This window comes from Mobula birostris, chromosome 11 (assembly GCF_030028105.1).
Source record: "Mobula birostris isolate sMobBir1 chromosome 11, sMobBir1.hap1, whole genome shotgun sequence".
Classification (NCBI taxonomy): domain Eukaryota; kingdom Metazoa; phylum Chordata; class Chondrichthyes; order Myliobatiformes; family Myliobatidae; genus Mobula; species Mobula birostris.
In genome coordinates this window covers 114,720,516-114,743,628 of record NC_092380.1, presented here as the reverse complement: position 1 = coordinate 114,743,628, position 23,113 = coordinate 114,720,516, and the positions used below count along the sequence as shown (strand labels likewise).

At 48.8% G+C, this 23,113-nt stretch overlaps 1 protein-coding gene across 1 annotated transcript in view; it reads right to left on the bottom strand.

Annotated features, from left to right (window-relative positions):
- Positions 1-3,527: 3,527 nt before the first annotated feature.
- mrvi1 (murine retrovirus integration site 1 homolog) overlaps positions 3,528-23,113 on the bottom strand; it is a 272,971-nt gene continuing 253,385 nt past the window's right edge. The window contains exons 30-33 of the mRNA XM_072271388.1: positions 19,762-19,904; positions 17,066-17,185; positions 11,943-12,071; positions 3,528-6,390 (exon numbers count right to left, since the gene is read on the bottom strand). Of these exons, the coding sequence (XP_072127489.1) occupies positions 6,141-6,390; positions 11,943-12,071; positions 17,066-17,185; positions 19,762-19,904 (642 nt within the window). The 3' untranslated portion in view covers positions 3,528-6,140. The remainder of the gene's footprint in view (positions 6,391-11,942; positions 12,072-17,065; positions 17,186-19,761; positions 19,905-23,113) is intronic.

Genomic DNA, 23,113 nt, shown 5'->3' with positions numbered 1-23,113 from the left:
GAGAGAGAGAGAGAGAGAGAGAGAGAGAGAGAGAGAGAGAGAGAGAGAGAGAGAGAGAGAGAGAGAGAGAGAGAGAGAGAGAGAGAGAGAGAGAGAGAGAGAGAGAGAGAGAGAGAGAGAGAGAGAGACGATTTCTCATGTAGTTCTGTAACTGTTGTGATGTTGCGATTTACTGTGAGACTATTGTAGCTCACTGCTGGCTGTCGGCAGTCAGTGGAAAACAGAACTATCCCATCAGAGAGTTCTCCATTGATGTGCCGAATGGCCTAATTCTGCTCTCGTGTCTTATGGATACCAATTCCTTCTGTACAGTCGAACTAACAACCGGGGAGACGTTCAGAGCATGTCTTCATTGGATGTGACTGTCTCGTCGGTCGCTCTCTTCCTCTCACCAGTTCAGCAAGGAGAGAGCTGCGTTTGTGTAGCACCTTCCGCAGCCCCAGAACTACCCAAAGCAGTTGACAGCCGGTGATAAACACACAAGATCCCGCAGATGCTGGAATTCCAGAGCAACACACACACACATAAAATGCTGGAGGAACTCAGCACGTCAGGCAGCATCTATGGAAATTAATGAACAGTCGGCATTTCAGGCTGAGACCCTTCATCAGGACTGGAAAGTTAGAGAGAAGCCCCAATAAGAAGGTGGGGGTAGGAGCAGGACAAGCTGGAAGGTGACAGGTGAAGCCAGGAGGGAGGCGAGGGAGGCTGAAGTGAAGCTGGGAGGTGAAAGTTGGAAAAGGCAAAGGGCTGGAGAAGAAGGAATCTGATAGGAGGGAGAGTGGACCATGGGAGAAAGGGAAGGAGGAGGGGCATCAGGGGCAGATGATGGGCAAATGAGGAGATGAGGTAAGAGGCCAGAGTGGGGATTGTAGCAGATGGAAGGGCAAGGGGAAAATTTGCCTGAAGTTGGAGAAATCCAATCACAAACAAGAGAAAATCTGCAGATGCTGGAAATCCAAGAAACACACACAAAATGCTGGAGGAACTCAGCAGGTCAGGCAGTATCTGTGGAAATTAATCAACAGTCGATGTTTCGGGCCGAGATCCTTCATCAGGACTGGAAAGAAGGGGGAAAACTGGTATAAAAAGCTGGGGAAGGGGATGGGGAGCAAAAGTTGGCATGAGACTGGTGGATCCAGTTGAGGGGCTGGTAGAATGTGAGGGAGGGGGAGAGTGGGAATGATATGAGAAGTGGGGAAATGATAAGTGGATCCAGGTGCTTGGAAAGAGAGTGAAAGTGATGTACAAGGCGGGGAGGTGATAGGTGGATCCAGGTGAGGGGGTTGTTAGACACTTGAGGAGGGGGAGATGGAGAATGATGCAAGAAGCATGTATGTATAAGATGATGAGAGGCATTGATCGTGTGGATAGTCAGAGGCTTTTTCCCAGGGCTGAAATGGCTAGCACGAAAAGGCACAGTTTTAAGGTGCTTGGAAGTAGGTACAGAGGAGATGTCAGGGATAAGTTTTTACGCAGAGAGTGGTGAGTGCGTGGAATGGGCTGCCAGTGATGGTGGTGGAGGCGGATATGATAGGATCTTTTAAGAGACTCCTGGACAGGTACATGGAGCTTAGAAAAGTAGAGGGCTATGGGTAACCCTAGATAATTTCTAAGGTAGGGACATGTTCAGCACAGCACTGTGGACCAAAGGGCCTGTATAGGTTTTCTATGTTTTTTCTGTGTTTTCTAAGCTGGGAGATGATAGGTGGATCTAGGTGAGGTGAGTGGAAGGAGTGTGCAAGAGGTGTACAAAGTTGGGAAGTGATAAGTGGATCAGGATGAGAGGATTATTAGGGAAGTGAAGGAGGGGAATTGTGGGAATGATGTGAGAAGCTGGGAAATGACAAAGCTGAAGATGGAATCTGTTAGGAGAGGAAAGGGAAGGAGGTGGGGAGCTGCAGAGAGATGGGCCGATGGAGGGAATAGGGGAGGGGGAAAGCGATAGGATGATGGCAGGAGACATAGGAAAGTGGTTACCAGAAGTTAGAGAAATGGATGCTGTTAGAGGTAAAAACCCAAAGTTTGAGTCCACAAGTCTGGGCCAGAGACTTGAGATTGGAAAACCGAGGTCTGCGAGTTTGGGAGACTGAGAGTCTGGGGCAAAGGACTGGAGGCCCAGAGGTGGCTGGTCCTGGCGCTGGAGGCCTCTGTGTGAGTGTGTGTGTGTGTGTCTGTGAGAGAGAGTGTGTGTGTGTATGTGTGAGAGAGTGGTGTGTGTGTGTGTGTGTGTGGTGTGTGAGTGAGAGAGTGGTGTGTGTGTGTGTGAGTGAGAGAGTGGTGTGTGTGGTGTGTGTGTGTGTGAGAGTGTGGTGTGTGTGGTGTGTGTGTGTGTGTGTGTGTGTGTGAGTGTGTGTGTGTGAGAGTGTGGTGTGTGTGGTGTGTGAGTGAGAGAGTGGTGTGTGTGTGTGTGAGTGAGAGAGTGGTGTGTGTGGTGTGTGTGTGTGTGTGTGAGAGTGTGGTGTGTGTGAGAGTGTGGTGTGTGTGGTGTTTGTGTGAGAGTGTGGTGTGTGTGTGTGTGTGAGTGTGTGTGTGTGAGAGTGTGGTGTGTGAGTGAGAGAGTGGTGTGTGTGGTGTGTGTGTGTGTGTGGTGTGTGTGAGTGTGAGAGAGTGTGTGTGTGTGGTGTGTGTGGGGTGTGTGTGTGGTGTGTGTGAGAGAGTGGTGTGTGGTGTGTGTGGTGTGTGTGAGAGTGTGTGTGTGTGGTGTGTGTGGGGTGTGTGTGTGGTGTGTGTGAGTGAGAGAGTGTGTGTGTGTGGTGTGTGTGGGGGTGTGTGTGAGTGAGAGAGTGTGTGTGTGTGGTGTGTGTGGGGTGTGTGTGAGAGAGTGGTGTGTGGTGTGTGGGGTGTGTGTGTGGTGTGTGTGAGAGAGTGGTGTGTGGTGTGTGGGGTGTGTGTGTGGTGTGTGTGAGAGAGTGGTGTGTGGTGTGTGTGTGGGTGTGTGGGCAGGAAAGGGGCTTGTTTTGCTGTTATTGTTTTGGTCTGTTGTTGTTGTTGTTTGAGTCGTTCTGCCAAGCACTGTGGGCACGCTATGTTGGCATTGGAATGTGTGGCAACACTTGCAGGCTGCCCCCAGCACATCCTTGGGCTGTGTTGATTGTTAATGCAAATGACACATTTCACTGTCTGTTTTGTTGTCTGTGTGGTGAATAAATCTGAATGTGAAGGAGGCTACCTAGATGGAATATCAGGTGAACCGTGGAGAGCATTCTGACAGGCTACATCAGCGCCTGGTGCGGACAGACCACTGCACAGGACTGGAAAAAGCTGCAGCGGATTGTAAACTCAGCCAGCTCCATCACGGGCACCGGCCTCCCCAGCATCGAGGGCACCTTCAAAAGATGAAGCCTCAAAAGTCGGCGTCCATCATTACGGACCCCATCACTGAGACATGCCCTCTTCTCATACCTACCCTCAGGGAGGAGGCACAGGAGCCTGAAGACACACACTCACTGTTTCAGGAGCAGCTCCTTCCCCTGCACCCTGAGATTTCGAATGGACAATGAACCCGTGCACACTGCCTCACTGATTGTTTGCTATCTTTCTCACTACTTATTTAATTTAATTATGTACTGTAGATATATTTCTTATTGTGACTTTTCATTTCTATTACTATATATTGCAAAGTACTGCTGTGCAAAACAACACATTTCATGACATGGCCAGTGATACCGAACCTGACTGTGAACCAGCACCTGTCCTCGTCGTGCCAGTGCAGGAAGCCATGGTCAGACATCGTGATGTGGGATGGGGAGAGCAACTAAAATGGCTGGCCTACGGGAGATCCTGGCTGCGATGGTGGATGGAGTTTAACTTCATCTGAGGGAATCTATTTCTTTAGTTAGAGAAACAGTACAGTACAGAATAGGCCCCTCCAACCCTTCAAACCGCACTGGACAGCACCCTCCCAACTTAACAATTGCCTAACCATAGGACAATTAAAATGACCAATGAACCTAACCTGCACGTCTTAGGGCTGTGGGAGGGAACTGGAGCACCCAGGGGAAACACGCACCATCACAGGGAGGAAACACACACGGTCACGGGGGGGGAGCACACCCGGTCACGGGGAGGAAACGCACACCGTCACGGGGAGGAAATGCACACGGTCACGGGGAGGGAACACACGCAGTCACGGGGAGGAAACACACAGGGTCACGGGGAGGAAACACACCCGGTCACGGGGAGGAAACACACATGGTCACGGGGAGGAAACACACAGGGTCACGGGGAGGGAACACACACGGTCACTGGGAGGAAACACACACGGTCACGGGGAGGAAACACACGTGGTCACGGGGAGAAAACACACCCAGTCACGGGGAGGAAACGCACACCGTCACAGGGAGGAAACACACACGGTCACGGAGCGGAAACACACCCAGTCATGGGGAGGAAACGCACACCGTCACGGGGAGGAAACACACATGGTCACGGAGCGGAAACGCACACGGTCACGGGGAGGAAACGCACACCGTCACGGGGAGGAAACACACATGGTCACGGAGCAGAAACACACCCAGTCACGGGGAGGAAACGCACACCGTCACGGGGAGGAAACACACACGGTCACGGAGCGGAAACACACACGGTCACGGGGAGGAAACACACAGGGTCACGGGGAGGAAACACACAGGGTCACGGGAGGGGAAACACACATGGTCACGGGGAGGAAACACACCCGGTCACGGGGAGGAAACACACATGGTCACGGGGAGGAAACACACATGGTCACGGGGAGGAAACACACAGGGTCACGGGGAGGGAACACACACGGTCACTGGGAGGAAACACACACGGTCACGGGGAGGAAACACACGTGGTCACGGGGAGAAAACACACCCAGTCACGGGGTGTAAACACACACGGTCACGGGGAGGAAACACACACAGTCACGGGGAGGGAACACACAGTCACGGGGAGCAAACACACACGGTCACGGGGAGGAAAGACACACGGTCACGGGTTGTAAACACACACGGTCACAGGGAGGAAAGACACACGGTCACGGGTTGTAAACACACACGGTCACAGGGAGGAAACACACAGGGTCGGGGGGGGAAACACACACGGTCACGGGGAGGAAACACACACTGTCACGGGTTGTAAACACACACGGTCACGGGGAGGAAACACACAGGGTCAGGGGGGGGGAAACACACACGGTCACGGGGAGGAAAGACACACGGTCACGGGTTGTAAACACACACGGTCACAGGGAGGAAACACACAGGGTCACAGGGGGGGAACACACACGGTCACGGGGAGGAAACACACACTGTCACGGGGAGGAAACACACACGGTCACGGGGAGGAAACACACACCGTCACGGGGAGGAAACACACACGGTCACGGGTTGTAAACACACACGGTCACGGAGAGGAAACACACAGGGTCACGGGGGGGGGAAACGCACACGGTCATGGGGAGGAAACACACACCGTCACAGGGAGGGAACACACACGGTCACGGGGAGGAAACACACACGGTCACGGGGGGGAAACACACACAGTCACGGGGAGGAAAGTCAGTGGTCACCTGGGGGAATGTACAAGCTTTCTTAAGGAGGATGCCGGAATTGAAGAATGAAAGGGATCTCATTGAAAGCTATTGAATGTTGAAAGGCCCAGATAGACTGGATATGGAGAGGATGTTCCTATAGTGGGGTGTCTTGTACCAAAGGGCACAGCCTCAGAATAGAGGGACATACATTTAGAAAAGAGATGAGGAGGAATTTCTTTAGCCAGAGGGTGGTGAATCTGTGGAAATCATTGCCATGGACTGCTTTGGATGCTGAGTCGTTGGGTATATTTAAAGTGGAGGTTAATTGGTTCTTGGTTAGTCGGGGCATCAAAGGTTACAGGGAGAGGGCATGAGACCAGGGTTGAGAGGGATAATGAATCATCCATGATGGAATGGAGGGAAAGTCTCGATGGGCTGAGTGGCCTCATTCTGCTCCGATGTCTGTGTCTTGTCTCAGAGTTCAAAGTCTCTTGGTGCTCTACATTGCCACTGCAGCCGGCACGAGGTTCACAGTCTTGGCCAGCAATCCCCTCCACACGCCCAATTTCACACCGCTCCACACCCACTCTGCCGCAGTATTATCCGGCAAGCAGCCTCCGCTGCGGGCCCTGCCCCTCCCTCATGCCTGCGCCCGGTTCCTGTGCCACAGCCGCCAGAAAGGCCAGGTGGAACTGTGCCCGGAGGAGAGGCAGGAGCCCTTCGTGCTGGGCGAGCCCGTGGCCTGGTCACATGGACTGCGCAGAGAGGCGAAGATGCTGCTGAGAACGGCCAGGAGGAGGACAAAGGTGGCCACAACCCAGATCACGCTGCGGTGCCTCGCTGGCTTCGGGCACAGCCGGACGATCAGCTCCGTAACCTCTTCCAACTTACTGTGGGAAAGGGAACGAGAGGCAGAGGGAGGGGTGGACGGGGGAGACAGGGAGGCAGGGGTACGGACGTACAGAGGGAGGGGGGGTGGACCGGGAGGCAGGGGTACGGACGTACAGAGGGAGGGATGGACAGGGAGGCAGGGGTACGAACGTACAGGGAAAGAGAGAGGGAGGGGTGGACGGGGACAGAGGGGTGGACGTACAGGGATGGAGATGTAGAGGGAGGGGCAGAAGGGAGGGTAGACAGTGGAGGCAGAGGAATGGATCCACAGAGAGGGGAGGCCGAGGTTTGGACATACAGAGAGAGAGAGGCCGAAGGAGGGGTAGACAAGAGGGTCAGAGAGAGAGAGAGAGGCAGATGGGACGAGGGAAGCAAAGGAGTGGAGAGAGAGGGAGATATTGGAATAGGGGGAAAGACAGAGAGAGAGTGGGGAAGGAGGGGGATAGGAAGGGAGAGAGGGTGAGGAAAAGAGAGGGAGAGAGTCAGGGCAGAAACAAATGGTCAGATGGGGAGATGGAAAGAGGGGAGATAAATGAAAATCAGAGTGAGAACAGGTAGGAGAATCACAGGAACAGGGGAGTATGGAGAAAATCAGATGCAGGGAAGAAAATAAAGAAAGATAATTTTATTAATTGCATCCCAATCAACCTCATCACCTCTCCTATCAACCCCCTCCAATTTTCCCCTCCTAACACATCACGTCCCTCTGATCACATTCCCCACTCCACCCTCTTTAATCAGTGCCCTACCTCCTCTCTCCGCACTGTTCCCTACCCCTGCCTCCTCACCTAGCAGTAGGGGCAGGGTGTGTCTGAAGGACCCAGACACCACCCACACCTCGACATCTCTGGAGAAATCTGAGAGGTGCGGTTTGGGTGGAGCAGGGCTCGATGGCCCGGTGTGTGGCTGGGGACGGTGACGCTGTTACTCAGCAGGATGTGGGATGTGATTGCTGTTCTGGTGTCTCTTCCTCCACAGCCAGCAAACCTCAACCCCGTGCCCCCTGTGCCCTGCTGAGTCTCAGCCTGGCATGCGGCAATCCTCCAATTTCTACCGTTTCATCCCATTTGAATCAGGTCATTTGCCATTGAGTCTGTCCCGCCATTCCATCATGGCTGATTTAATATCCCTCTCAACCCCATTCTCCTGCCTTCTCCCCGTAACCTTTGACACCCTTACTAATCAAGAACCTATCAATCTCTGCCCTAACTATATCAAATGACTTGGTCTCGACAACCGTCTGTGGCAATTAATTCCACAGATTCACCACCATCTGGTTAAGAAATTCCTCCTCATCTCTGTTCTAAAGGGACGTCCCTCTATTCTGAGGCTGTGCCCTCTGGTCCTAGACTCCCCCACGAAAGGAAACATCCAACATCCTCTCTGCATCCACTTATCAAGGCCTTTCAATATTCACCAGGTTTTAGTTTTAGTAATACTTTTCTGACCTAATTTCTGACAACTCTCATAATCCCAAGGTCTTATTCAGTACCATAAGTTCTGTCATTTGTCCCGCCCCTAGTATCAGCTTAGATGTGTCCCCTGCTAAATGTGAAGAATTTTTAAAATTCTTCATTAGCAAAGTTGAGGACATTAGAATGAACATTCCCCCCACCGCCACCCCACCAGTGACCTAGCTGTCTCACTGGTTTGTTCATCTAAACTGGACTGCTTCCAACCCACCACGCTTCCCTCCCTTACAAAGATTGTTTCCACCATGAAACCTGAAACCTGCCCCCTTGTCATTGTCCCCACTGCCCTCCTGAAGGATGTCTTTGACATAGCTGGTCCCAGCACCTCCCTATTATCTACAGCTCCCTGGCCACTGGGACCGTTCCAACCTGCATCAAGCATGCCATGGTCCAGCCCCTCCTGAAAAAACCCAACTTAGACCCTACCTTACCTAGTAACTACAGACCTATTTCTAAACTTCCATCCCTGTCATAGGTTCTCGAAAAGGTTATTCTCAGTCAATTGCTGCCCTACTTACACCAAAACAACATCTTGGGAAGATTTCAGTCAGGTTTTAAGGCTTATCATAGCACAGAGTCTGCCCTGCTGAAAGTGTACAATGACCTGCTCCCCTCTATCAACTCGGGTGACTCTGCTATTCTAATTCTTCTTGACCTCAGCGCAGCGTTCGATACCGTGGATCACGCCATTTTAGTAGACTGTCTCCAATACCGGGTTGGTGTTGATGGCACTGCCTTGAACTGGTTCACATCCTACCTCAAAAGTAGAAGCTTCTCCATTAACATAGGCAAATCTTCTTCTCCCCCAGCTAGTCTCTCCTGTGGGGTCCCACAAGGTTCCATCCTAGGTCCCATTCTTTTCTCTATATACATGCTTCCCCTCAGCCAAATCATTCAAAAACACAACATTTCTTTCCACAGTTATGCTGACGACACACAGCTTTATCTCCCCCTAAAACCAAATGTCCAGTTAAATCTAGTCAGCCTCATGAACTGCCTTGAGGACATAAAGTGTTGGATGGCACAAAACTTCCTGCAGCTGAACGAAGGCAAGTCTGAAGTTGTCCTATTTGGCCCCCCGACTCCATCAAAGTGATTACCAACAGTCTTGGTAACCTGTCCACCCTTGTCAAACCCAATGTTAAGTCCCTTGGTGTGATATTTGATTCCACCTTTAAGTTTGACAAGCAAGTTAATGCAGTAGTAAAACCCAGTTTTTTCCAGCTTTATACTATGTATTGCCAAAATCAAGCAGTTTCTCTCTTTCAAAGATCTTGAGAAAGTCATCCACGCCCTTATATCCTCCCGCTTGGACTACTCCAACTCCCCGTATACTGGAATTAGTCAGTCGTCCCTGTCCCGCCTGCAACTGGTCTGGAACGCCGCAGCCAGGCTCCTGACAGGTGCCGGGAAGAGGGACCATATTACTCCTATCCTGGCCTCCCTCCACTGGCTGCCGGTAAGGTTCAGAATTGATGTTAAGATTCTCCTGTTTGTTTATAAAGCCCTAACTGGGCTGGCTCCCTCCTATATCACAGACCTTCTAACCCCTTATTCTACTTCCAGGTCCCTCAGGTCGGCTGACTTGGGGCTCCTGGCTGTCCCATGATCTAAACTTAAGCTCAGGGGTGACCGTGCCTTTGCTGTTGTAGCCCCTAGACTGTGGAACAGCATTTCCCTCCCTATCAGATCTGCCCCCTCCATCGACTCTTTTAAATCCAGGCTCAAATCTTACTTTTATTCACTAGTGTTTGAATCCTCCTGATGTGGCTGATTTTTGGCTTGTGCCTAGGCCCTTGTGCTGTTTCTTTGGTGCCTATAAGCTGTTTGCCTTGTTGGTTATGTCTGTGTTTCTTATATTTGTGATTGCTCTGATCTGTGCAGCACTTTGGTCAACCTGGGTTGTTTTTAAATGTTCTATATAAATAAATTTGACTTGACTTGACTTGACTTTGGTTAGATTCCACGTCCCCCCCCTCTGCTTCCCCCCCCCCCATACTTCTAAACTCCAGTGAGGACAGGCACTTCTCATACGTTAACCCTCTCTTTCCTGGAATCATTCATGTGAATCTCCTCTGGATCTTCTTCAATGTCAGCACATCTTTTCTTAGATAAGGGGCCCAAAGCTGCCCACAAAACTCCAATACTCACTTCAGATAACCACCAGCCAACCTCTTCCCCCGTTTATCTTATCAATGTGAGACCATCTATTTGTTCAATTATCATCCCCGCCTGTCCTCTACCACCCGATAACTCTTTATGTTCTGTAGGGTACCTGCCATTGATGAGGCCGCGTTTGGAGTACTGTGAACAATCTTGGAGCAGAATAAGGCCATTTGATTATGGCTAATTTATTTTCTCTTTCTACACCATTCTCATGCCTACTTTTCATAACGTTTGACATCCTGACTAACCAGGAACCCATCAACCACTGCTTTAAATATTTCAATAACTTGGCCTCCACAGCCAATGAAGTCAACAGGTTCACCTCTCTCTGGCTAAAGAAATTCTTCCTCATTTCTGTTCTAAAAGGATGCCCCTCTATTCTCAGGCTCTGATCCTAGACTCCTCAACTATTTTTTTTTGTGTGGCTGTATTTAACTGCTGTCTTAAATGTGCCGTGTGTTGTGTGTTTTGCCCCTTGGCCCCAGAGTAACACGGTTTCGTTTGGCTGTATTCATGTATGTTGAATGATAATTGACCTTGAACTTGAACTTATAGGAAACATCCACTTCATCGAGGCCTTTCAATATTGGATAGATTTCAAAATCATTCTTCTAAACTCCAGAGAATACAGGCCCAGAGCTTCTCAAATGTTACCCCTTTCACTTCTGGAATCATTTTCATGACCTCCTCTGAGCCCTCTGCAATGCCTGCACATCTTTTCTTAGATAAGGAGTGCAAAGCTGCTCACAATACTCCAAGTGCTGCCTCAGCATCACACCCTTACTTTTATATTCTAGACCTCTTGAAATGAATTCCAACATTGCATTTGCCTTCCTCACCACCAACTCAACCTGCAAGTTAACCTTTAAGGAATTCCGCACAAGGACTCCCAGGTCCCTTTGTGCCTCAGATTTTGAATTTTCTCCCCATTCTACCAAAGTGCATGACCATACAATTCCCAATACTGTGTTCCATCTGCCACTTCTTTGCCTATTCTCCCAACCTGTCTAAGTCCCTGTTTCCTCAACACTACCTGCCCCTCCACAATCATTGTATCTTCTGCAAGCTTGGCCACAAAGCCACAATTCCATCATCCAAATCGTTGACGTATAATGTTGAAAGAAGCCTTGTTATAGGACATGGTTAAACAGATATATTCAGACCTGGGGCACAGCCTCAGAATAGAGGGACGTCCACTAAAAACAGAGTTGAGAAGGAATTTCTTTAGACAGAGAGTGGTGAATCTGTGGAAGTCATTGCCATAGACAGCTGTGGAGGTAAAGTCTTTCAGTATATCTAATACAGAGGTTGGTCGGCTCTTGATTAGTCAGGATGCCAAGGCTGCAGAGAGATGGCAGGAGAATTGCATTGAGAGGGGATAATAAACCAGCCATGATGGAATGGGGGAACAGACTCAACTGGTTGAACGGCCTAGGTCTTGTGGTCCTCCTCTGTGGTCGAAACTGGAAAGGATGCAGAGAAGGTTTACGAGGATGTTGCCAGATGTTGGCCAGGCTAGGTCATTATTTCCTGGATCATAGGAGAATAATGGACGATTCTCATTAAGTGTTTAAAATTACGAGATTACGAAAAGGACTCACACCACCAGGCTCAGGAACAATTATTACCCCTCAACCATCAGGCTCTTGAACCAGAGATGATCACATCACTCAACTTCACTCACCCCAACACTAAACTGTTCCCACAACCTATGGACTCTTCATCTCATGTTCTCAATAGTTATTGCTTATTTATTTATTATTATTAATTTTTTTGTTTACAGTGAATTCTTCTCCTTCCCTCTCATAATTCTATTTATTTTCTTCAATTGACCGGTCTCTCGACAGAACTGTGGTGTGAGACAGTCCCACGGCTGGTGAAGTAACTCCCACCCTCAGAGGGTGAGCACCCACCTGGCCTTCTTTCCCTCTGTGAGGCTGGTCTCTGCCGGTGGTCCCTCGCTGGCTCCTTCCGCTTTCCCAGTTTCATGCCGAAGCTCCTTCTGATCCTGGCTGAGTTGGGCTTTCAAACCTTCCTGGTAACTGGGAGACAGAAACGTTTTAGGAAGAGTGTTAGCCAACGGGTTGTTGTGCTGCATTTCATCCATCACAGGTGTATGACTAATTCCCCCATGGACAGTCCCAAACCCAGGCCATAAAAGCAGGGTTGGGTATGAACTCCCCATGGACAGTCCCAAACCCGGCTGTGAAAGGAGGAGGAACGGGTATGAACTCCCCATGGACAGTCCCAAACCTGGCTGTGAAAGGAGAAGGAACGGGTATGAACTCCCCATGGACAGTCCCAAACCCGGCTGTGAAAGGAGGAGGGTTGGGTATGAACTCCCCATGGACAGTCCCAAACCCGGCTGTGAAAGGAGGAGGAATGAGTATGAACTCCCCATGGACAGTCCCAAACCCGGCCGTGAAAGGAGTAGGGTTGGGTATGAACTCCCCAAGCCCGACTGTTTAAGGAGCAGGGCTGGGAATGGGGCTTGCAACTCATCCTATTAATACCCAGAGCTACAGAAACACCAACAGGAGCTCCAAAATCTTCCTCCCTGGGAGAGGAATGATGCACCAAGATGACTACACCAGGGAAAGCCTGAAGACTAGCCCTGTATAGACGACTTTGGCAAGCTGCTGTCTGTGGTCTCTGCCCCAGTATGGGTGACGGACTTAAGGAGAAGGTGAACTGGTTTGTTATGTATATGGAGACACACTGAAAAGCTTGCCTTGCACACTCTTCATGCAGATCAGATCATTACACAGTGCATTGAGGTAGAACAAGGGAAAACAATACAGAATGCAGAATAAAGTGTACAATTACAGAGAGAGTGCAGTGCAGGCAGACAAATAGGTGCTGAAGTCGTGATCAGGTAGGTTGTGAGATCAAGAGTCCATTTTATCATACTAGCGATAGTCTTAGAACAGTGGACTAGAAGCTGTCCCTGAGCCTGGTGGGACTTGCTTTCAGGTTTTTGTATCTGCTGCCCGATGGAGGTGGGGAGGAGAGAGAACGTCCAGGATGGGTGGGGTCTTTGCTTATGTTGGCTGCTTCACCGAGGCAGTGAGACGTGTAGACAGAGTCCAGGGAGATCCATTTATTTATCAATGTACATCAAAACATACAGTGAAATGCGTTGTTCACATCAACAGCCAACACAACCGTTGTGCTGGGCCAGTACACTAGGGTTGCTCACATTCCAGCACTAACATAGCAAGCCCACAATGATATGGAGGGGAGGCTGGTTTCCGTGATGAGCTGAGCTGTGTCCACAACCCTATGGTTTCTTATGGATACGTGCTGAGCAGTTGCCATACCAAGCCACAATGAACACTGCTCCCATTGGTGGAGGGGTCAAGACCTAGCCTTTGTAGAGTGAAGGTGATTGGCTAAAGATCCAAATGAGAGGCAAAAGATCCTTTTACTGAATGGGTGGGTAAAGTCCTGGTGCTGGGAGAAATGCAGTGTCAGATGTGATGATCCAATGAAGGGGGTGGGGGAGGTACTGAGGGGTGATGGGGAAATGGTGGGGAATTGGGGCTAGCTACTGTACATAGAGCAGTAAGGAGTCCCATTCGCTCCTCTCTGATTCTGTATTACAGTCTCAATGGGTTGAATGGCCTCTGCTCCTATCTCATATGGTCTTACTAAAGAGGCACCAAACCCTCACCAACAACGTCCAATGACCGAGAACCGAGAACTATAAACACCAGAGATTCTGCAGATGCTGGAAATCCAGAGCAACACACACAATGCTGGAGAAACTCAGCAGGCCAGGCAGCATCTATGGAGATGAATAAACAGTCGATGTTTCGGGCTGAGACCCTTCATCAGGACTGGAAAGAAAGGGGGAAGAGGCCAGAATATGAAGTTGGGTGGTGGTGGGGGGGACGTTACAAGGTGACGGGTGAGACCAGGTGGGTGGGGGAGGGGGATGAAGTGAGAAGCTGGGAGGTGACAGGTGGAAAGGGAGAAGTGCTGAAGAAGGATTCTGACAGGAGAGGAGAGTGTACCATGAGTGGAAGGGAAGCAGCAAGTGATAGGCAGGAGGAGAGAGGAGGTAAGAAGGGGGCCAGAGTGGGGAATTGCAGAAGGGGGAAGGGGAAGTGGGAGAAATTAATGGAAGTTTGAGAAATCGACGTTCATGTGTTCAGGTTGGAAGCTACTAAGACAGAATATGAGGTGTTGCTCCTCCACCCTGAGAGTGGACTCCTTGTGGTAGTAGAAGGCCATTAAGGTGGAATAGGAATGGGAAATAGAATTATAATGTTTGGTCACCAAAAGATCCTGCTTTTTAAAACAATAACTATCACATTTTTATAACATCTTATGATCTCAGTCAGGGCATGAAGGATACGGGGAGAAGGCTGGGAAAATGGATCAGCCATGATGAAATGGCGGAGCAGACTCGATGGGCCAAGTGGCCTAATTCTCCTCTTATTTCTTATGGTCTTATGGACACCCTCTGTGCTTCACCGGAGAGTTAATGACACCATGCTGGATTAGAGTCATTGGGTTTATTTATCACATCGAAACATCGGAGCATTTAGTACAGTGAAATGTGTTGTTTCTGTCAATGGCCAACGCAGTCCGAGGTTGTGCTGGGGGCAGCCCACAAGTGTCCCCAAACAACCTGTTACCAACATAGTGTGTCCACCATGTTCTGTAGAACACAAGTAATAACATGATTAGATTATCTTCATTTGTCACACACATGTCAAAACATACGGTGAATTGTGTCGTTTGCGTTCACCACACAGTCTGATGCCAATCTAGAAGGGCCACAGGTCACGTACATAGTTGGAACGTAGGAGGAAAGCCACGTGCTCACGGGGAGAACGTACGAGCTCAACCTTCTCCCTGCGGATGGTGGCAGGATTTGAACCCCAATCGGTGATTGCAGGCACTGTAAAATGATTAAGCTAACCGCTATTCTGCTGGACTGACCCTGTCTGGGCTAGGACCAGAATCGGTGCAAGGAGCTTCACACTGGCTCAGTGGTCAGGAGGGGAACGTTAGGGCTCAAAGCCACAATAACCGTAAGAAGAGTGGCCAATTATAGTAAGACTGATCAACACCTCCACCCACTGCTTTATTAGTTCCTGTCAGTCACCTGCTGTCCAGTCTAGTGTCACTTTATGGACATACAATCAATCTATGTGTATAAGCTGTCCTATGTCCTGATGAAGGGTCTTGGCCCGATACGTCGACTATTTACTCTTTTCCATAGATGCTGCCTGAGCTGCTGAGTTCCTCCAGGAGTCTGTGTGTGCTGCTCTGGATTTCCAGCGTCTGCAGAGTTTCATGTGTTTGTACTAATATTTATTGTTTTTTTATTATAAGGCATCAGACCATAGAATTAGGAGCAGAATTAGGTCACTTGACCCATTGCATCTGCTCCACCTTTCTTTCATGGCTGATTTATTATCTCTGTCACTGCCATTCTCCTGCCTTTCCCCCCGTAACCTTTAACAACCTGACTAACCAAGAATACTTTAAACCTCTGTTTTAAATATACCCAATGACTTGGTCTCTACAGCTATTAATGGCAATGAATTCCACAGATTCACTATCCTCTGGCTGTAGAAATACCTTCTCATCTCTGTTCTAAATGGACATCCCTCTATTCCAAGACTGTGCCCTCTGGTGTGAGACTCCCACGCCACAGGAAGCATTCTCTTCACAGTCACTCAGTCGAGACCTTTTCAGTATTTGCTAGAGACCCAGAGACATCAATCACTCCTCATACATTAACCCTTTTGTTCCTGGGATCATTCTCGTGAACCTCCTCTGGACCCTCTCCAATGCCAGCACATCCTTTCTTAGATACGGGACTGAAAACTGCTCACAATACTCCGAGTGCGGTCCGACCAATGCCTTATAAAACCTCAGTATCACATCCTTGCTGTTATATTCTAGTCCTCTTGAAATGAATGCTAACATCACATTTGCCTTCCTCCCCACAGACTCAACCTTCAAGTTAACCTTTAGGAAATCCTGCATGAGGACTCCCAAGTCCCTTTGCACCTCTGATTTCTGAATTTTCAACCATCCACCCTGATTTTTATTAACATCAATTTTTCAAACTTCCAGTAATTCCCCCCCCCATCTCTTTTTCCATCCCCCATTATGGCTCTTCTCCCACCTCTTCTCTTTTCCTCACCTGCCCATCATCTCCCTTTGGTGCCTGTCCTCCTTCCCTTTCTTTGATGGTCCACTCTCCTGTCCCACCAGATTCCTTCTCCAGCCCTTTACCTCTTCCACATCACCTCCCAGCTTCTTACTTCATTCCCCTTCCCCACCCACCCACCCACCTTCCCCCTCACCTGGTCTCACCTGTCACCTGCCAGCTCGTATTCCTTCCCCTCCCCCATCCACCCACCTTCCCCCTCACCTGGTCTCACCTGTCACCTACCAGCTTTTCTCCTTCCCCCACCCACCTTCCCCCTCACCTGGTCTCACCTGTCACCTGCCAGCTCGTACTCCTTCCCCTCCCCCATCCACCCACCTTCCCCCTCACCTGGTCTCACCTGTCACCTGCCAGCTTTTGTCCTTCCCCCACCCACCTCCCCCCTCACCTGGTCTCACCTGTCACCTGCCAGCTTGTACTTCCCCTCCCCCATCCACCCACATTCCCCCTCACCTGGTCTCACCTGTCACCTGCCAGCTTTTCTCTTTCCCCCATCCACCTCCCCCCTCACCTGGTCTCACCTGTCACCTGCCAGTTTGTACTCCTTCCCCTCCCCCGCCCATTCACCTTCTCCCTCACCTGGTCTCACCTGTCACCTGCCAGTTTGTACTCCTTCCCCTCCCCCATCCACCCACCTTCCCCTTCACCTGGTTTCACCTGTCACCTGCCAGCTTTTCTCCTTCCCCTTCCTTTCAAGTGCTGATGAAGGGTCTCAGCCCAAAACACCGACTGTTTATTCCCCTCGATAGATGCTGAGTTCTGCCAGCATTCTGTCAGTGCATTACTATCTCACACACGCTCTGCGCAAGCACACACAGCAGATGCTGGCCAGGGCAGTCTTACCCTTTGTTGAAGGCTTCCTCCTCAATCTTAGCCTTGGTCTCCAGGCTGGTGAGGTCAAGGCTGAGTGGACGCAGAGTGCCTGCTGCTGTCTGTGCCACCTCTTTATCATCATTCTGCTTCCTGCAGTGCACACGGGAAACAAACTCACGTTTAATTATAATTCAACCATACACGAATACAGCCAAACAAAATGGCGTTACCCCGGGGCCAAGGTGCAAAACGCAGTAGCTGGAGAGAGTCGAGTATCGTAGTGGGAAGGTTTGCTAACACTGCGGGGGGAGGGGACAGTTAAACTACAGTTCCGGAGAATGGGAAGCAGAGAGTCAGAACAGTTAGTGGAGAAGTTGTGCAGATAGATGTGGTTAAAACCTCAGACAAAGTCAAGAATCAGATGTTTGAGCATGGTGTGACTAATATCTGAGCTCTGTAGATTTCAATGCAAGAAACATAGAAACATAGAAACCCTACAGCAAAAAACAGGCCCTTTGGCCCACAAAGCTGTGCCAAACATATACTTACTTGAGAAATTACCTAGGGTTACCCATAGCCCTCTATTTTTCTGAGCTCCATTTACCTATCAAGGAGTCTCTTAAAAGACCCTATCATATCTGCCTCCACCACCGTTGCTGGCAGCCCATTCCACGCAATCACCACTCTCTGCGTAAAAAACTTACCCCTGACATCTCCTCTGTACCTACTTCCAAGCACCTTAAAACTGTGCCCTCTTGTGGCAGCCATTTCAGCCCTGGGAAAAAACCTCTGACTATCCACACGATCAATGCTTCTCATCATCTTATACACCTCTATCAGGTCACCTCTCATCCTCCGTCGTCCCAAGAAGAAAAGGCCGAGTTCATTCAACCTATTCTCATAAGACATGTCATAAAACCATCCCAGCCTGTCCAGTCTTCCCTTATAATTCCACTCCTAGGGAGATTCCTGTGAATCCCTTCTGTGCCCCTCTCTCATTGGGAGACTGATTATCCTTTACCAGTCTGGTCTGGACCATAAGACCATAAGGCACAGGAGCAAAATTAGGCCATTTGGCCCATCAAGTCTGTTCTACCATTCCACCAAGGCTAATTTATTATCACTTCAAATCCTATTCTGGTGCCTTTTCCCCCATAACTTTAGATCCCCTGACTAATCAAGAACCTTTCAGCCTCCGCTTTAAATATACCCAATGACTTGGCTTCTGCAGCCATCTGTAGCGATGAATTCTGCAGATTCACCACACTCTGTCTAAAGAAATTCCTCCTCAATTCTGTTCTAAAGGGATGTCCCTCTATTCTGAGGCTGTGCCCTCTGGTCCTGGACTCATTCACTATAGGAAATAATCACTCGACATCTGCTCTATATAGGCCTTTCAATAGATTTCAATGAGATACACCCATTTGGCGAGTACTGGCCCAGAGCTATCAAATGCTCCTCATACGTTAACTCTTTTATTCCTGGAATCACTCTCGTGAATGTCCTCAGGACACTTTCCAATGCCGGCACATCGGAAAAGTCCGTCTGTGACTCCAGCCCCAGCAGTCATCACAACCTCTGGAGTTCCCTGACCCTGGCGTAAGACTCCACCAGAGAGGAGGAAGAAGTGTTGCCAAGTGTCCTGGAGATTCCTGGAGCTGGCCTCTGGAATCCTGCCATTCATCATCAAACCCTTCTGAGGACAGTGGAGGTGGGGAGTGGGCTGTGGGCCGAGAGCACGGTGGCGGAGGTGGCAATGTTACTGGGAAAACAGAATCCTACCCAGGAACAGAATTAAGTTCCAGATAGAGTCACTGACTTATACGGCAGGGAAACACGTCCTTCAGCCCAGCTCATGCCAGTCAAGATGTCAAAATGACCCACAGCAACACACACACAATGCTGGGGGAGCACAGCAGGTCAGGCAGCATCTATGGCAATGAACAAAGAGTCAACATTTCAGGCAGAGACCCTTCATAAGGACTGGAAATGAAAGGGAGGGAGTCCTATTTCCCTGCATGTGCCCCCTACCCTTCCAAACATTTCTCATCCATATACCTGTCCAAGTGTTTTTTAAATATCGTAATTGTTTTCACCTTAACCACTTCTTCTGCAAGCTCATTCCATATACCCACCACCCTCAGGACCCCTTAAATCATTCCCCTCTCACCTTAAACCTGCACCTTCTAGTTTTCAACTCCCCTACTCAGGGGAAAGGAATGTGACCAAATACCCTATTAGGCCCCTCAAAACTTTAGAAAAAGCTCTACAAGGTCTCCCCTTAGCCTCCCTTGCTCCAGCAAAAACAGCCCCAACGTGTCCAGTCCTTCCTTATAATTCCAGGCCTCCAGTCCTGGGAACTTTCTCAGAAATCACAGCCTTCCTGTAACATGAGACCAGAACTGAACGCAATATTCCACAATCACAGCCTTCCTGTAACGTGGGCCCAGGACTGTACACAATATTCCACAATCACAGCCTTCCTGTAACATGGGACCAGGACTGTACACAATATTCCACAGTCACAGCCTTCCTGTAACATGGGCCCAGGATTGCCTGCCCCTCCACCTATCTCCGTATCATCTGTAAAAGTTGCAAAAAAGCCATCAGTTCTGTCATCAAAATCATTGACAGTTACAGATCTGACCCTCTCCGAGCAGCTCCAAAAGCCACTCATCACAGGGCAAGCAGGGAGGGACAGGAATGGAGGCCTGGAGCGGACTCACGTTTCCATGACGGGGGCCAGCATCGGGCTGGTTCTGCTGGAGCTGCTGGGAACCGCGCTGGTAGTGCTGGTGATGGTTTCCGAGCTGCTGCTGTTGCTGGTGGAGCTCGCAGTGTTGGCTTCAGTGTTATTGTTGGACTCCATCTACAACAGAACAAGAGGAGACGGTTAATTAACAACATAAGTATTGAGGCTTAGTTGTATAACTGGTTACTGAGGCCCAATTATTATATGCCTTTTTGGTCACCTACCTACAGGAAAGATATTAGAGGAAGCTTTCAAATACCAACAGAAGGCAACTAAGAAAGTCATTAAGCAGGTAAAGATGGAATACAAAAGTAAGCTAGCCAATAATATTAAAAAGATACCAGAAGTTTCTTCAGATACATAAAGTGTAAAAGAGAGGTGTGAGTGGATATTGGACTGCTGGAAAACGATGCTGGAGGGGTAGAAATGGGAGATAAGGAATGAGTGGACTAACTGAATGGTTCCAGGTGTCAGGGCTCATAAAGTGTGTGAAGTTACCATTACCAGGGAGGAGGTTCTTGGGAAACTGAAAGGTCTGAATGTAGATAAGTCTCCTGAACCAGATGGTGTACATCCCAGAGTTTTGAAAGAGGTGGCTGAATAGATCATGGGGGCATTAGTAAAGATCTTTCAAGAATCACTATATTCTAGAATGGTTCTGGAAGACTGGATAACTGGAAATGTCACTCCACTCTTCAATACGAGTGAGAGGCAGAAGAAAGGAAGCCATCGTCCAGTTGGAGTTAGAGTCGATTATTAAGGATGAGGTCTCAGGGTACTTGGAGGCACGTGATAAAATAGGCTGTAGTCAGCATGGTTTCCTCGAGGGAAAATCTTTGCCTGAAAAATCTGTTGGAATTCTTTCAAGAAATAACAAGCAAGATAGACAAAGGAGAATCAGTTGATGTTATGTACTTGGATTTTCGGGAGGCCTTTGACAAGGTGCCACACATGAAGCAATGAACCCATGGTATTATACAAACAATTCTAGCATAGATAAAGCAGTGAATGATTGGCAGGAGGCAAAGAGTGGGAATCAAGGGAGCCTTTTCTAGTTGGCTGCCAGTGACTAGTGGTGATCCACAGGGGTCTGTATTGGGACCAATTCTTTTTTCATTATATGTCAATGATTTGGATGAAATTGATGTCTCCTATGGTGGGAAAGTCTAAGACCTGAGAACACAGCCTCAGAACAGAGTGAAGTCCTTTTAGAACAGAGATAAGGAGGAATTTCTTTAGCCAGGGAGTGGTGAATCTGTGGAATTTCTTGCCAGAGGCAGCTGTGCAGGTCAAGTCTTTATGTCTGTTTAAGGCAGAGGTTGATGGATTCTCGATTAGTCAGGACATGAAGGGGTACGGGGAGAAGGCAGGAGATTGAGGCTGGGAGGAAGAATAGATCAGCCATGATGAAATGGCGGAGCAGACTCGATGAGCAAATGGCCTAATTCTGCTCCTCTGTCTTATGGTCTTATATCAATAAATTGAAAGAGTGCGGAGAAAATCTACAAGGATGATGTTTGGACTTGAAGACTTGAGTTTTAGGGAAAAATTGAAAAGGTTCGACCTTATTCCCTGGAATTAGCAGAATGTGGGAGATTTTATTGAGGTATACAAAATTATATAGATAGGTGTAGGGGTTGGGTTAGGGTTAGATAGGGTGAGAGCTATTGATAGGGTAAATGCTTTTTCCACTGCGGTTTAGAACTACAACTAGAAGTCATGGGTTAAAGGTGAAAGGTGGAACATTTAAGGGGAACACGAGGGAGACTTCTTCTCTCAGAGGGTGGTGAGAGTGTGGAATCAGTTGCCCACCAACTGTTGGATGCGGGTTCGATTTCAACATTTAAAAGAAGTTTGGATAGGTACATGGATAACAGGGCTGTGGAAGGCTATGGTCTGGGTGCAGGTCGATGGGTCTAGGTAGATTAATGTTTTAGAACATAAGAACATAAGAAATAGAAGCAGGAGTAGGCCATCCGGCCCATCGAGCCTGCCCCGCCATTCAATAAGATCATGGCTGATCTGTCTGTAAACTCATCTTCATCTACCTGCCTTTTCCCCATAACCCTTAATTCCCTTACTATTAAAAATCTATCTAACTGTATCTTAAATATATTTAGTGAAGAAGCCTCAGCTGCTTCCTTGGGCACAGAATTCCACAGATTCACCACTGTCTGGGAAAAACAGTTTCTCCTCATCTCCGTCCTAAATCTTCTCCCCTGAATCTTGAGGCAATGTCCCCCAGTTCTAGTCTCACCTACCAATGGAAACAACTTTCCTACTTCTATCTTATCTATCCCTTTCAAAATGTTGTGTTTCTATAAGATCCCCTCTCATTCTTCTGAACTCCAGAGAGTATACTCCCAGGCAACTCAATCTCTCCTCATAGGTTAACCCCTTCATCCCTGGAATCAACCTTGTGAACCTCCTCTGCACCGCCTCCAAAGCCAGTATATCCTTCATCAAGTGTGGAGACCAGAACTGCACACAGTACTCCAGGTGCGGCCTCACCAATACCCTGTATAGTTGCAACATGATCTCCCTGCTCTTGAACTCAATCCCTCTAGCAATGAAGGCCAACATACCGTTTGCCTTCTTAATAACCTGTTGTACCTGCAAGCCAACTTTTTGCGATTCATGAACAAGCACTCCCAAGTCCCTCTGCACAACAGCATGCTGCAAACTTTCACCATTTAAATAATAATCTGCTTTTCTATTATTCCTTCCAAAGTGGATGATCTCACATTTACCAATGTTGTATTCCATCTGCCAGACCTTGGCCCACTCATTTAACCTATCTATATCCCTCTGCAGACTCTCCACATCCTCTGTACAATTTTCTTTTCCACTCAGTTTAGTGTCATCAGCAAATTTTGCTATGCTACACTCAGCCCCCTCTTCCAAATCATCAATGTAAATGGTAAACAGCTGCGGGCCCAGCACCGACCCCTGCAGCACCCCACTCACCACTGACTGCCAACCGGAGAAACACCCATTTATACCAACTCTCTGCCTTCTATTGGTTAGCCAATCCACTCTCCATGCCAATACACTTCCTCCGACTCCATGCAACCGTATCTTATTTATTAAGTCTCTTGTGCGGCACCTTATCGAATGCCTTCTGGAAATCCAAGTATATGACATCCACCTGTTCCCCTCTATCCACTGCACTCATGTCCTCAAAGAACTCCAGTAAGTTTGTCAAACAGGACCTGCCCTTTCTGAATCCACGTTGCGTCTCTCTAATGGAACCACTCTTTTCTAAATGTTTCGCTATTTCTTCCTTAATGACAGCTTTAAGTATTTTCTCGACTACAGATGTTAAG